Below are 14,980 nucleotides of genomic sequence, written 5' to 3'. Positions count from 1 at the left end.
TATAAAATACTCGAAGTAACACAGCTTCTCAGCACAAAAAAATTAGGAAACATTTTGGGACACTGTTGAAACTAAACTGCCCCTCACTGTGTCTCACTGATGTGCACTGGGGTCTTTTATGCCACTCTGGAAAGCTCTAACAGAAACTTAGCCCAGGCTTACCTGACATTCTCAAAACACCAGTACAGCCAGGTTTGTCCCAGCTGAGCACTGACACTTCTCAAACTTTATTCAAAGCTCAGTTAACCTGCTGGTGAAATTAAGTTTCAGGAAAGTTTCTTAGCTAGTATAACTCCTCATCTCAGAGATGCCTCCGTGGAGGCATGCAGCATCTCAGGGATTATGCTTTCCCATTGCTCCATGTCAGGAATAATGACTCATCTTCTTTATCTGTCCCATTTTCACTCAGGATGCAGTACTTCCTTGATGCACAAGCCTGGATAGAGAAAATTCCAAGCACCAGTGAGTGCCGCAGCACCCTGCGTCGGCAAAGCTGCGCTCACCTGCAGGACTTCCTGAACACGTCTGACAGCCTGTGCCTCCTCTGATCCCCACATCCTATCCGTGCGACTGCGGCTTGCCTCCTTCCCAAATTTTTTTTGCAAAGAATGTGCACCCAAGTGGCACCTGAAACATTGCAGGGCTGCTTCCATTGCTGTTTTGCTCTCTGGGGTATTCCTTGTAGATTTGTGTGTGGGAGTAATACAACAAAAAATGCAGTTACTCTGCTAGTTATTGTGTTTATTGTACCTGACACTGGCAAAGAGAGAGGAGGAATTTCTGTCTTCCTGATCCATTATATAACAGTGCAATTATCCTGTGGAGAGTCAAATGAAAAAAACATTTTTCTTGCAGAGCTGATTAATTCCTGCCTCCCAGGAAAAAGAGCTCGAGAAATTTCCATGGGTCAGAAAGACAACTGGACATTCCAGGACTTACCAAGAACAGCCTGTGTTACACTGCTGCTGAAAGAGATACTGCCACTCATGCTTCAACATATCACCTAGTTTCTGGGTTTAATTGTGAGTCCTGATGTAGTGTAACAAATGATGCCACTTGTAGCACAGCAGGATTCCCATACACACAGCTGAAGCTGGAAGAGGAGCTAGCCAACTTAGGGACAGGTGACTGGACTAGATAACTGGACTAGATAACATATCCTATGCCTGACTCGGGAGACCTGCACAAGTTAGTTAGGGCTGACAGCTCACTGAGGGCATGGAATTGCTTTTGATTGTGGTCATGTCTTTCAAATTTGGTTTGGTGTGGGGTTTTTTAAAATTTAATTAATTTGCATTACTTAAAAAACCCCCACAGAACAGAACAACTGACACAACCTGTGGTCACATTTTCCTAAAAGCTTGCTGCTTCTGGGGCTCTGAATACAGCTCTGTAGTGGAAATGCAATATTTGAAAGGGAAAGGTGGGGGTTTCACTGCTGCAGATAAAATAGGTTGTATATGTATATATATGTATACGTATATTTTGTGGCTTCCACAAATATCAAACTCAGTTGACAATGAAAATTTATCCCAAAACTCAAAACTTCTCTTTTCTCAGGATAAGAAAAAAATCTGTAAGAAAGTGTTTTGATAACACTGATAAGCAGATGACTTGCAAATGCAGGTTTTGCTACTTTAGTTTGCCAGAAAAATGCCATTTGGCCGTCATATCTGAAGCAGAGAAGAGCTGCAACAAAAAGCTGTGTTTGCTGAATAGGTCACCATCCTCAGATGTTCATACCACCATCTATCTACCACATTGCCAGCAGCTACTGAGCACAAACGTTTGCCACCCGGACTGCTTGTGCTACACTGCAGTAAAAATAAAAGGGCCTGTATCCATGATATGATAATTAGCAGGTCCATGCTGCTGTTGGTAATTTGGAGTCAAATGACTCCACTGACAGGAGAGGCAGCAGTGAGCCTTGTGTGGACAAGACATTACAGGGCAAAAGCACCCACCAGAACAGCTCTATCACAAGAGCTTTCAGATTCACAGCAGACAGCTCATTGCTGTGTGCTCACACTGTGTGAGATGCCCAGCTGTTTTTAAAGGCAGCAAACTCAAATTTAATGTCAGCTGAACACAAATATCAGCAATGTCCCCATCTCAGCTGCCAGGATTTGTATGGTTGGAGGGTGGGAAGGCTCATTTTATGAACATTTGCTTCGTGATATGTGCAAAGGAGGATAAGAAACCTACTGAAGGTCTAAGACGAATGCTTAAATTAACAGAGGGCCTTGAGGTTTGCCCCAGCTTTCACATTTAGGAAATATGACTGTAATACCTGGTCATATATTCTCTTTCTTTTATTACAGAGCTCAAATAAGTGTCAGTGATATGGCAAAATACAGCTGAGGTTAGTAAAGCAAGTACTAATTTCTACTAATGTAAGATAAAGAATAGCCTGTTCCACTGACATACCAATTACACAGTAATTCCACTAATATTTATGAAAAGATACCTCTAAGGTTAAGAGTGAAATCCTTCTTTTCCACTGCACAGGACTTGAGTTAAATGCCAGTATCTGACCCTTCTGCTGCATGAAGTCCATCAACTAGCTCAGAGGTTCCTGCTTAGCAGACAAACACGAAATAATTGCTCCACTCAGGACTCTGTAAAGTGTGGTGAAAGCATCTTTATATTAGGTCTAGCATGCATTTTATATATTTTCTTCCACTTTACTTGATGGTGAGCTAAGCTGAAACTTTGCAAATGCAGATGCAGAATGTGGGAGCTATGTAGGATTATTAAACTCATTTTACTCTTGTTTTTGGGACAGAGGACCCAAGCATGCTTCTACTTTACTTCTGGGAATCTGGAACCCCTTGCTTCCTGAGGAAACCTTTCAATATCTCTGGCTAAGAAGCTATCCCCTTCTACTTTTCTGCCCCAAACTCCCAAGCATATTCATAGGGAGAGGGAAGACAATGGTGGAATTATTCTCTGCTGCCACAGTTGTTAATGTTTGCAGGTAACGCAGCTGAAGACCTGCTGGAGACTCGGACAGCACCATGGAGGCCTGCTTGAGAGCTCTAGAAGCATTCATTTCTCCTTCTGCTGCCACAACCTGCAAAGGAATAGAAGTGGAAATGCCATGGTGACACTGCCCTTAGCGAGGAAAACCCACTTTACAATGAGAAAACAAACAAATACTTGGATTCCTGGAACATGAGAATAAGAGGAAATGGCCTCAAGTTGCCCCAGGTTTAGACTGGTTATCAGAAAAAAGTTAGGTTGTCAAGCACAGGAACAGGATGCCAGGGAAGTGGTAGAGTCACCAATCCAGGAGATATTAAATAGACGTGTAGATGTGGTGCTTAGGGAGGTGGTTTCATGGTAGACTTGGCAGTGCTGGGTTAATGGTTGGACTCAATGATCTTAGAGTTTGGGTTTTTCCAACCCAAACAATTCTATGGTTTTATGACAAGGAAATGAGTGCTTGGGGATAGACATTGCTGTTGGTCTCACCTTAGCTCTTGTCTCTCGAGCAGCCTCTGCTTCAGCTGCCATTGCCCTCTGCATGGCCACAGGAATCCTGACATCTTTGATCTCCACACGGGCCACTTTGACTCCCCATTGCTCCGTGGCACTGTTGAGGATAGCCTTAGGGATAAACACACAACACACCACAAAGAGTACAGAGAGAAAGCCACACGATGTACCCTGCTACTTGGATAGAAGGACAGGCAGAGTGCAAACCTGGACAGCAGAAAGACAGACCCTCCAGGGATACAAGCATCCAGCATGGTGTGCATATGGTGGGCACTACAGTCTTATGAAACACTTGCTGGGTGACATCAGTGTCACCTGTGTGGCTTCTCTACTGCCTCCAAAATTATGACTCCCATGCTTTACCTGGGCACTTACCAAACTTCTCCCTTTTACAAAGAAATACTACAACAACTTCCTTAGCAGCACAATTCTGTACACCATGGGTGAAAGGCAAGGCACAGCCCTGCAGCACTGACACAATCTTCTGTGCTCTGGCTCCTGGGCACTCCCGCAATTCACGCCACCACCATGACCCTGGCTCTGCCCAAGGCCACTCTGCTGGCTGGAGAGGGGTAGACTCTCTCTTTGATTTGACTATGCCTTGCCTCTGACTGAAAACAGTAAATCAGGTGTTGGATTTTTTCTCTGCTCCCTTCTTGGCTGTCAAATAAAGAAAGGAACCAGATGGCATTTTGAAGCATAAAACAACTTGTTCTGTACTCTTAGTTGTAATGGCAGAAGATACAAGCCTTGCCTCAATCAAGGGTCTGCTCAAGACAGAGCTTCCCATGAGCAGCAAACGTTTCTCCATGCTTGCAGTGGCCTCTGTGCAAGATTAATCTGATTTATTTAGGTCACTGGATAATTTCAAAATCTTAATTGCTTTTCAATAAGAGATAACTCTGTTACAAGAACCTAGGGAAATACCTTTAAAATAACTCTTTCTGACTCTAAGCAATGAGATGTGTAATTGAAAAAACAATAAAGGGAGATTTTGTTATCATTGTTGAAAAGAGAAAGAGATAGTATTTCTAATTTGCTACCTCCCAGAACACATCTCCCTTGTCAGTGCTTGTCAGTGAATTTTGAGAGCCAGATTTACCTGGATGCTGCGTCCAATCTCCACACGACCTGCCAGCAGCTGAGCCAAGCTTTGCTTACCCAGAATGTTTCTCAGGGTTGTCTGTGCCAAAAGCAAGGTTGCTGAGTGGACATCACTGACGTTAGCAACAGCACTGACAGCACTGTAGATCCTGTAGTACACCACCCCATCAACTTGGGCAGTAACACCATCTTTTGTGAGAATCTGCATTTGAGAAATGTAAAGAACTAGAGAAGGATCCAATAACACATCCTTTGCCTAGGAAGGGAAATTATTTTTTTTCCCCCCCCTAGTGAGGCAAAGGCCCTGATAATTCAACGAAACTAAGAATTTCTTTGATTTCCTGGTCATTACCCTGAGGAATTACTTCAAGACAGCTCTCCAGCACCACCAATGTTTAAACTGGGACAAAATGTTGTACATAGCCTCTAAAGCACAGTTTCAATAGTAAGCAAATCTCATAACTTTAATTAATTTCTTCTGCAATAATACATGATGGTCAACTTCTTCTTTTCTTGTAGAAATGTGCATTAATGAAGTTATACATTGCATGCAACTTGGAAGATCTGTGCTACTTCCTCTAAACAATGTAAGAAACACCAGAAAATTGAAACAAAAATGAAAAGTGAAAAGAATTGTGAGAAGAAACTGAAAAAAATATTAAAGCATTCATAGAAGTGCTGTGTCATCTTTTGTCAGACAAGTTCCCTGAGGCTCAGCAGGTAGCTGGCCTCAGCAGAGCACTGATGATGCTCCACTATCTCTTCTCTCCTCAGCATCTTCTGCCTGCAAGCAAATGCTTCCCAGAAGCCCTGCCAACCGCTGCAGAAGCCTTGGCAAAACCTGCTAAGCCTTGTACAGCACAAGTACTGCAACATCTTCCTTCCAGCCTTGTGTTTTGGACAAGCAATTTTTCATTTCACCCCATGCAACCCTGCAACCTGCACTCTGAGAAAAGGCTCTTTGTGATTATGGAAAGATAATAGTCCAAGAAACAGCTTCTGGGGAACACAATGGGCAATCCTTGAGGCCAAAGGGGCCCTGGAGCTTTCTCTTTGCCCTCTGCTCTTTGTGTAAGGGAGGGGACAGCAGTGCCAACTCCACAAGCAGAAGCATTGTTCTACCATAGGATTGGGGTCAGATAGAGACAAAGCCTAATCAGGACAGGATTTCTCAGCAACTAATTCTTCAATTAAGTTCTTCAATCAATATTTGTCAATAAAATGCCTAAAGATACACCCTCCATTTCTGTTTGGGTCTAAGTTTTGTGGATGTTGTCTGCAAATTCCTGTTAATTTAAGGAGACTTGTTTCCCATATGTAATTTGCCTTTTCAGGAACATGTAGAAGGCTCTTTAGAAGGGTGAGCTCCATGTCAGATCCAATTTCATTAGGACATTCATTTACAAGTGGGAATTTTGTATTCGCTTCTCTGTTGTTCTCTCTGTCTCCCATGCATGCTTGTATTCCACTTCCCTTGTCTTTTATCTCACAGTTCTGAACATCAGCTTGACTGCAATGCTGCATCCTCACATTTTTGTAAGCTGAATCATGGAATGGTGTGGGTTGAAAGCAACCCTAAAGATCATCTAGCTCCAACCCTGCTGCCATGGGCAGGGACACCTTCTACAAGACCAGATTGCTCAGCACCCCATCCAACCTGGCCTTGAACACTTCCAAGGATGATGCATCCACAGCTCCTTTGGGCAAGAAGAAATTTTGTCAGCAGTTTGAAACTCAAGATACAGAAAAGAAGCTGAATTTGTTATGGTACCTGAGAGCTACAAGATTATAAAACATCTTTTTTTTTTTTTTTTTTTTTTGGATCATGCCATGAATCAGTTGCATCTTTTGTTTCTGGCTTAGATGGCTGCTAGAGAATAGTTACCTCTTGTGGAGGAATCTTACAGGCAACCATTCTGAGGTCAACCTTGACAAATGTATCTGTACATGGAAGTATGAGGATCATACCTGAAAAATAAAAATAGAAATAATTAGATGAAACACCTCTGAAAGTTTAGTCCAGAACCAGCTGTGTTGTACAAAGCAAACAGATGGAAATACCCACACAGTGGAGAATGAGCCCACCTTATCATTATAGAAGCTCTTTCTGCTACAGGAGGTCACAACAGTGAGGTTTTGCATTTTCAAATAACATAGGGAAATGCAGATATCTGCAAATAATGTGAACTCATTAGAGGTTAATGACCTAAGGCTGTGCTCTGGCAATGGGCAGACTACAACTCTGGTCTTAAATCTACCATGAGACTTTTGGCAAAAATTCCTTCCATGCCTTTGTTCTGTTTCCCCTTTTTAAATTATAAGCCATTTATGGTTCAATACGTCTGTACCCAGGAAAGACGTCCCCAGATCCATTCCTGCGTGGTTCCCACATGAGAAACATTGTCTCAAGATATGACCCATCCTGTGAAGAAGTCCCCACTCTCATTCACTGGAGAGGGAGACTGGACACAACTATTCTAGTCTCAGCATTTTGCTTTGGTGCCCAGAGCCACTCAGAAGAGCTCTGCACCAGCCCCAGCTGCTCTTTTGAGCTCATGACTATTATCCAAGAGGAAGGACAGTCCTGAAAAGGACTTTTTCCTGTTATTTCAACTTCCGGTTTCCCAGTTTCACTGCGCAGAGGTGGCAATGCACCAACACAAACACCTCATGATGTTGGGTTTGGTTTGAGTTTGTGACTTGTAACCTGACCTGAAGTGACTGTAACAAACTCTACATAGATGCTGAATATCTTGGCCCTGACACATTTACCATTTTCAGAGGAGAAACAGCTAAGGAGTTGGCAGCAACAATCAGTGTTGGAAGTGAGGTACATGGAGAAAGGCCACAACAGTCACTCATAAAAGAGTGCAGATCTGAGGCAGACCTGAACACTGCATTTAGATCTCTCTGCAGTCCCCTACCAGTGTTTGCAGCATGAGCTCAACCTTTTGTTGTCCAATCTCCTCAACAACAAAGCCATACCTGGTATCAAGGTACTCAAACTGCTGTGCTGTGACAGGAGGGTGGCTTTATCTTCTCTTCAGAAAAGCAAATGGTCTGCAGGTAAAGGAACTGCAGTAGAGAGAACCTTCTCAGTCCCCTCTATGTCGTGAAGAAGGATTTCATGAACCTCTGCAATTCTCTATGTGATTAGAGTGCATCATAATAAAACAAATAAAGCTGGTGGATTTTAACAGAATAAAACTGCATGCATTCACCTGCTCCCTTTGCTTTCTTAGACTGTATACGTCCCAGACGAAATACAACAGCTCGCTCATATTCTCTGATAACCTGGAAAATTTAAAGTTTAGAATTTTACAACTAATTCTACTCTCTGGTCTGATTATCTTTAATCTTTGGCATACATATTAAATGTGAAAAAAGAAGAAATAATATAGGAGGCAACAAAGCTGCAAACCACTAGGTGTTTTACAACTTCTACTTACCCCATGTTTTGCTGAAAAAAACTCAGACCCTGGCCCTGCAAATGTGTTACAAAACAGATCAAATATGAAAGAATTGCCGCTGATCTAATGAGGCTATCCCACAGCTCTCTCAACATCAGCACTACACTCAGAGGAGCTGTAGGCAAACCGTGTCTCACCTCAGGTAGCCTAGCTAACTACTTCAGTTAGTGCATCGCAACTACTGAAGGCCTGGAGTTCATGTAATTCACACCTTAAGACTGCTTGAAATTATTATGCCCATGTCCTGAAGGGGCATTGTGTGGGTGTAGGCTATGCAGTTTTTCTCAATGTACCCATCTTCCTGTGTTAATCCCTACTGCTGGCAGCAACAGATATGAGTTCTTTAGAAAAGTCTGTAGATTTATTTTCCCACTGTTGTAAGTCAGAGAAGTTTACCTGATGATGGAAGTTGAGACTGGAGGAAATTAAACAAGAAAGTTGTGGTGATACAGAAAGTTAGTGAAAGAACATGGATCTTCGTCCCAGAACACATCTTTGCTACAAGCCCTTATGATTTCCAAAAAGCAAATGTAAAGTGCCTTGTCTTAACTAAATTGATAAAAAAATAACACCAATGATAACAGAGTATTCTTATGTACCTCAGATCCCTCTAGCTTACCTTCATACATGCCCAGATGGAAATAGGAAAGGTAATAAGCACCAGGAGGAATGAAAGGGAAACCAGGATCCAGCCACAGACACCAATTCCTTCCCGCCTGTCAGCTATAAAAGAATATAAGGTAGAAGAGCAATGAATGCAAAATTTGAAGAGTTATCCCAGGGATGTAGATCTAGCCCAGTGCAATCATAAAGGACTGCAAAGTCCAGAGACTCGCTCCCTCTTCTTCCATCACTCAAAGAAAGACATCAAAGACCTAACCAAACATCCAGTCTTATGGCCCTTCTGCCCAAAAGGTCAAAAAAGGTTCAGAAAATGCATTTTGCAACAGAAAGAAAAAGGAAAAATGTAAGATATTGCCAAAGGTGGGGGCTGTGAAGGAGAACTAAAAACCTTGTGTGGAGTATCCGTGAGTATGAATCTGTCAGTGCACCATGGATGGGGTAAAAGATTTAGTTTGTATGAAACAGATAATAAGGAAAATGAGAGGAACTATTGCTGCATTTATACAAAGGTTTTGAGGAATATTGATGGACCAGTTCATCCAGTGAACCATAAACTTCAAAATTACTGCTTGTCAAAATGCAGACCCACGCATTGTAAGCAGTTGTCTTATTGAGTTGAGCTTGTCTCATCTCAAAATTTCATTACCAAAAAAAAAACCCCTCTCAAAAAAAAAAAAAAAGTCCACCAAACAAACAAAAAACTCCCCACCAAATTTCATTATTTTGATGCCTGAAGGGAAGGAAGTAGTGAGTAGTTGTTCAAATGCTAAAAGTTCTGGAGGCTCTTTGCAAGGAAAGTGTGACCAAGGAGCATGTGGTCTTTGAAGAGAAGAACAGCTGGAGTTGCTGAAATCCTCAAAGAATAGGCAAGGAGGGAATCAGGACAGTCTTGTTGTTAGGACAGAGTGCTGCAGGATCAACTGAATTCTGTTAAATGCAGAAATGCGTCAGGAGAGTCACAAGGTAAGCAGCAGCAGCAGGGATGCAGGATGAGATAGTCCTAGGGGTTGCCTGGCTGCATGGTTTGGGCCAGAAGAGGATTTTTGCAGGCATGAGTATCAGCAGATGGGAAGCTGAACACCACAGCCTATGTTTCCCAGTGCAAGAGGAAGAGGCAGGACAAAGGGACAAAGTCTCAGAGGTCTCCTCAGAGAACCTCCACCATGCTGATGGAAAGGTGCAAGGTGTTTTGGATAGTTTTCAAAGAAAATTCACATGCATATAGAAACTGATAAATAGGAAACAATTCAATTTATACTGTCTGCAAAAAACCAACTTGTTACCACGATGAAAACATCCCGAGGCTCCCTCACCTGTAAGACACAAGCTAAAAGACCAGCAGAGCAGGACTGACCGGTTTGTCAGAAGACTCCCAGCAACCCCAGAGGAGGAAATACAGCACAGCCCTCCTGAAGCTCCTGCCCCTCCTATCCGTGCATGGCTGGGCTGTGCCTGATGGTAATGGTAGCTGCACACCTGGGTGTTACCTCCAGCCCTTTGTTGCTTGCAGTTTTGCCCATCCTACTTTGAGGTCCCTGCTGCAGATTTAATCATTCACGCTTAAACACGTGTGTCCAAGAGGGCCCAGTTTCAGGCGTTCATGAGAGCTAGGCACAGAACTGTTGTAGTGGGACCCCAGGTTTCCTCCTCATCCTTTCCAAAAAACAGCAATTTTAAATCCTTAGTTGTTTCATGAGGTATCATCAGGCATTCTGCAATCGGTGGTACAAATGATTTGAGGAGTGCCCCTGAACAAATTACGAGGCAAACCTTAAGGCCATGGGAATGAAGACAGAATTTTTAGGATTTAATATGAAAATCTTAACACAGTCACTGCTGTCTATTTGCCACATAGTGTACTTCACGTTACACTAGTGATGAGTCAGGCTACAACTAGATAAACAAAGTACCAGCAGTCAAGTGTCTTTTAATCAGCAGAAAGAGATCAAGGAAAACTCATGGAATGGGCATCGTTCATAATTCTGAATCTGAAACCTGGGGAAATTATTCATGAAGGGATGTTCTGTTCACTTTAGCAGAATTCAACATTTTTAGTCTCTCTCTTCATTTCACCTAAATGACTAGCTTACAGAAAATATCTATTCCTGATGCAGGCCAGGATGCCATTGGCCTTCTTGGCCACCTGGGCACACTGCTGGCTCATGTTCAGTTTCCTGTCAATCCAAACTCCCAGATCCCTTTCTGCCTGGCTGCTCTCCAGCCACTCTGTGCCCAGCCTGTAGCGCTGCAGGGGGTTGTTGTGGCCAAAGTGTGGGACCCGGCACTTGGCCTTGTTGAACTTTGTCCCATTGGAATCAGCCCAACTCTCCAGCCTATCCAGGTCCCTCTGTAGAGCCCTTCTGCCTTCCAGCAGATCAACACTCCCCTCCAACTTGGTGTCATCTGCAAATTTGCTAATGGTGGACTCAATCCCCTCATCTAAATCATCAATAAGGATATTAAACAGGACTGGGCCCAACACTGATCCCTGGGGGACACCACTGGTGACCGGCCGCCAGCTGGATGCAGCCCCGTTCACCAGCACTCTCTGGGCCCGGCCCTCCAGCCAGTTCTTAACCCAGCACAGAGTGCCCCTGCCCAAGCCATGGGCTGCCAGCTTTTTCAGGACTATGCTATGGGAGATGGTGTCAAAGGCTTTGCTGAAGTCCAGATAGACACATCCACAGCCTTCCCCTCACCCACCAGGCAGGTTATCTGATTATGAAAGGAGATCAGGTTGGTCAGACAGGACTTGCCCTTCCTAAACCTGTGCTGGTTGGGTCTCATACCTTGTCTATCCTAGAGCTGTTGTGTGATTGTACTGTAAGAGCTCATCATTTAGTAGTTGTGGAAAAGCTCCAGGACAACTCATAAGATTCACTTCAGGGTACATCACAAACACACTTGATACACAAAATTGCAATGTGGGTTACAAACTTGGAAGGCAAATGAAAAGTTCACTGTGGGCAAAAATCTCCCAAGTCTCCTACAGAAAGCAAAAGATGGAGTAGACTTAGCTTCTTTAATCGCCATGTCCCTTCCTGCTTTCTACTAGCACCCAAATCAATCCTGCTGAGACTCTTGCTTGTCCCAGTGCACTGTCCACACCTATGGCCAGACATAACGGTGAAAACAGCAGACATTTCCAGTAACAATTTGGTTTGAAGAGAGCACCAGGTAGGTATTCATCACACAAGTACAATCACATTAAGTCTACTCTTCTTCTGCCTTCCTTAAGTCATACTTTTCCCTTTCCATCCCTCCATCCCACCCTACAAGTGTATCAATAGCTGAATCAGTCATTTTTGGTGCTGGGGTCATGCTGGCAGAAGGTAGACTCTGGCAGGGTAGCATGAGTGGTAGATTCTGAATTATCATCTCCTGACTATGTGGGAGATTAAATGTGCTTTACTTGTTTGGTTAGTTCTGGTCCTTTTTATTATTATTGAGAAAAAAACCCACACATACAAAACAATGCTTACCAATTAGATGCTCTGTGTTGATTTTCTTGGGTATCTCCCTCTGGGGTTCCATCCCATTTGAGGGAAGATCTGATCCCCTCACAGACAAGACAGCAGTGTACCTTGAAACTGCACAGTGCTCATGCTATTTGCTGAAGAGGGAGGCAAAGTGAGAAGGAGAAATCCCTTGTATGAGAGTCCCCTGGGAGTTAGTTACCCTGGTGAGGAGAGGATGTTTACAAACACAGTCTTGCAGATCGGGGTTGTCTCTGATGTAACTCCCTGGTCTTCTGTGGCCGTGTTCTGTCTGGGTATGCATTTGGCCTAGCTGGTTTTAGACCCCAAAAACACAAGCTAGAAGTAATTTCTATGAATCTGTCACCACAGAGAAAAAAATGCAAACAAGACATGACAGAAACAGAAGACAAAGAGAAAACAAGTCCTGTGAGTAGCAGCTGAGGTTGAGCCCAAAGAAAAGGAGGCTCAGGAGAGACCCTATTGCTCTCTACAACTGTCTGAAAGGAGGTTAAAGTGAAGCAAGGGTCAGTCTCTTCTCCCAATAAACAAGCAATATCTCAAGAGAAAATGGCCTCAAGTTGTGCCAGGGGAGGTTTAGATGAAGAATTAGGAAAAATTTCCTTTACCAAAAGGGTTGTCAAACATGGAACAAGCTGCCCAGGGGAGTGGTTGGGTACCCATCCCTGGTGGTGTTTAAAGGACATGTAGATGTGGCACTTAAGGATGTAATTTAGTGATGGACTTGGCACCGCTGGGTTAATGGCTGGACTCGGTGATCTTAAGAGGGCTCTTCTCCAATCCATGATTCTACAAAGCCAGAAGGTAGAGATTGAGTACCACTCCTCTGCTGTTCTGGGGCTCAGCTACTGCTCACATCTCAAACACCAGCAACATAAATAAATCTCCAGGTGAGGTCTCCATGCTGTGTTAAATAGCTCACCACACACTTCTTCATACTGTCCATCAGTACAGGCCGAGCCCAGTTGAGCAAGACAACCTAAAAACTGGAGAAGCATTTCAGCTCCGGTCTTAAAACTGTCCCCCAAATAAAAGCATTTTTTACAAAATATTTTGACGATCAAACGAAACACAGCATTTCAGACTAAGCCATTTCTGAAAGCTGCAGGAGTGGAGGGCAACCTTCTCAAAGGAGAAAGCTGTTGCTTGTTATTTGAGTAAAAAATAAGGGGTGTTTTTTCATATGTAATTTATGAGTTTGACAGACACACGCATCAATTATCTGTAGGCATCTGTCATCTAGAATATCTCTGAAGATCTGGTTCCAACTTCATTTCACCCAAGTCTTCCTCTCTGACAGTAATCACACTGGTCCCAGATGGGTCATTCAAAGCTGACTGCAACCCTGAGAACACATTCTCAGCCTCACAGAGAGGAAATTACACCACCGAAACCGATGTTTTAAATCACAGTGAAAGCCATAAGTACAAACAGCTTGAAAAATTGGGATTGACATGCTTCTTGCAAATGTGTGACAATATCCATTTTAAGTCATTAAGGCATTTTCCTCATTATTTGTTTTCTGTACACTGAGCTGTAAGATCAAACCTCTTCAAGACAGATGCTTAATAGCAGGGTAGCAAGCATAAACAGTTACAAGAAAAATGTGTTTTAATTATTTCAGAAGAAAAAGCATAATATGCAAAACTAACACAAAAATTTTCCATTTTACAGCAACTTTTTAATTGAAAATTTTATTGAAAATAACTTAATTCTGAGCCATTTGAATGCCACAATTTACACAGCTGCTTATATCATCAGATAAATGAGCAAAACATAAAATCTTAACAGAAATAATTCCTCCCTGCTATTTATTGATAATTCCCTGAGGTGCCTGTAAATATAGTCCTTAAAAGGTGAATAAAGCAGATGGTGTTTTTCATTTGTGTTCAGGAACATCACAGCATTAGTTTCTTCATTTTAACTTCAGCTGCACTTTTACTTGCCATTTAAAAAATTTTCAATTCAAGGCAAGCCAATCTTAATCCTTTCTCCTTGGGGCTATACTGGGGCATGTGGATAACTCGTGTCCCAGAGTGTTACAGAACACTCAGACAATAAAATACAAGACCCCTGGGGCAAAATAGTTTACAAGTTGCAAGTTCACTGTGTTGAACAGCCTGGTGCAGTCCTGTGTCAGGGCACTACCACAAAGACAATCAGACTGAGTTCAAAGCTGCTTTAGCAGGACTTACTGACTTAGAAGAAACATCAGATGACTGTGGCTTGGGCTGATGGCAGTTCAGCTATTTCTGCAGAGCGTTGATAAAGCTAAAGCCTTCAACTTCTGTTTAAAAAGCAGAGTAAGGGCTCAGGTCAGGCATGATTAGGTGCTTACCTGTAAGCATGCCATTCTCTGGCACTTCTCTGCAAAAACTGCTGCATTTACAAATGGCACCAGTCCTTCGTCTCTACAGTGCCCAGTTGCTCCCACTTATCTCATCATCCAACTGTAGAGACTAAATCATACAGACCAAGCGCCCACTTCAAAGTCTGTTAAAACCAGAAGGGTGATTCTTACCCACAGTGCCAATCCCAAAGGTATATAAAAGAATCATCAGACAATGGCCACATGAGATTTGAAAAAAGTTGTAGATTTCAGTTTGTCTTTTTCTGACCTTTTTAGGCCCATACTACCTGCCTTCTCAAGCACTGGCTTCAGCCATTTCTCAAAGACTTCTCAGCTTAGTCCTTCCCTGGCCCTGAATTCTGCCCACAGAATAGGCACTATTTGCTTCACACTCATCATGCCTTTTCCCCAAATCAAAATTCAGAAGACAGGGAAGG

General features: G+C 43.0%; 2 protein-coding genes across 4 annotated transcripts in view; one reads left to right on the top strand and one right to left on the bottom strand.

Moving 5' to 3' along the window:
• The window catches only part of LOC126648535 (complement C4-like), a 57,963-nt gene extending 57,239 nt beyond the window's left edge, over positions 1–724 (top strand). For all 3 annotated transcript variants that reach the window (XM_050331613.1, XM_050331614.1, XM_050331612.1), the window contains one exon: positions 410–724. In XM_050331613.1, coding sequence (XP_050187570.1) covers positions 410–548 — 139 coding nt within the window. In that variant the 3' untranslated portion in view covers positions 549–724. The remainder of the gene's footprint in view (positions 1–409) is intronic.
• A 2,110-nt stretch (positions 725–2,834) lies between these two features.
• STOML3 (stomatin like 3) lies at positions 2,835–12,290 on the bottom strand. Its single transcript, XM_050331663.1, has 7 exons — positions 12,179–12,290; positions 8,692–8,795; positions 7,824–7,896; positions 6,488–6,570; positions 4,601–4,804; positions 3,475–3,609; positions 2,835–3,073 (listed from the first exon to the last, which is right to left on the bottom strand). Exons 1-7 carry the CDS (start codon positions 12,228–12,230, stop codon positions 2,873–2,875), a joined length of 852 nt encoding a protein of 283 aa, XP_050187620.1. The 5' UTR covers positions 12,231–12,290; the 3' UTR covers positions 2,835–2,872.
• Positions 12,291–14,980: the final 2,690 nt, after the last annotated feature.

Source organism: Myiozetetes cayanensis, unplaced genomic scaffold (assembly GCF_022539395.1).
Source record: "Myiozetetes cayanensis isolate MyiCay16 unplaced genomic scaffold, myiCay2020 scf5-8, whole genome shotgun sequence".
NCBI lineage: Eukaryota > Metazoa > Chordata > Aves > Passeriformes > Tyrannidae > Myiozetetes > Myiozetetes cayanensis.
This window is presented reverse-complemented; position numbering and strand designations above follow the sequence as displayed.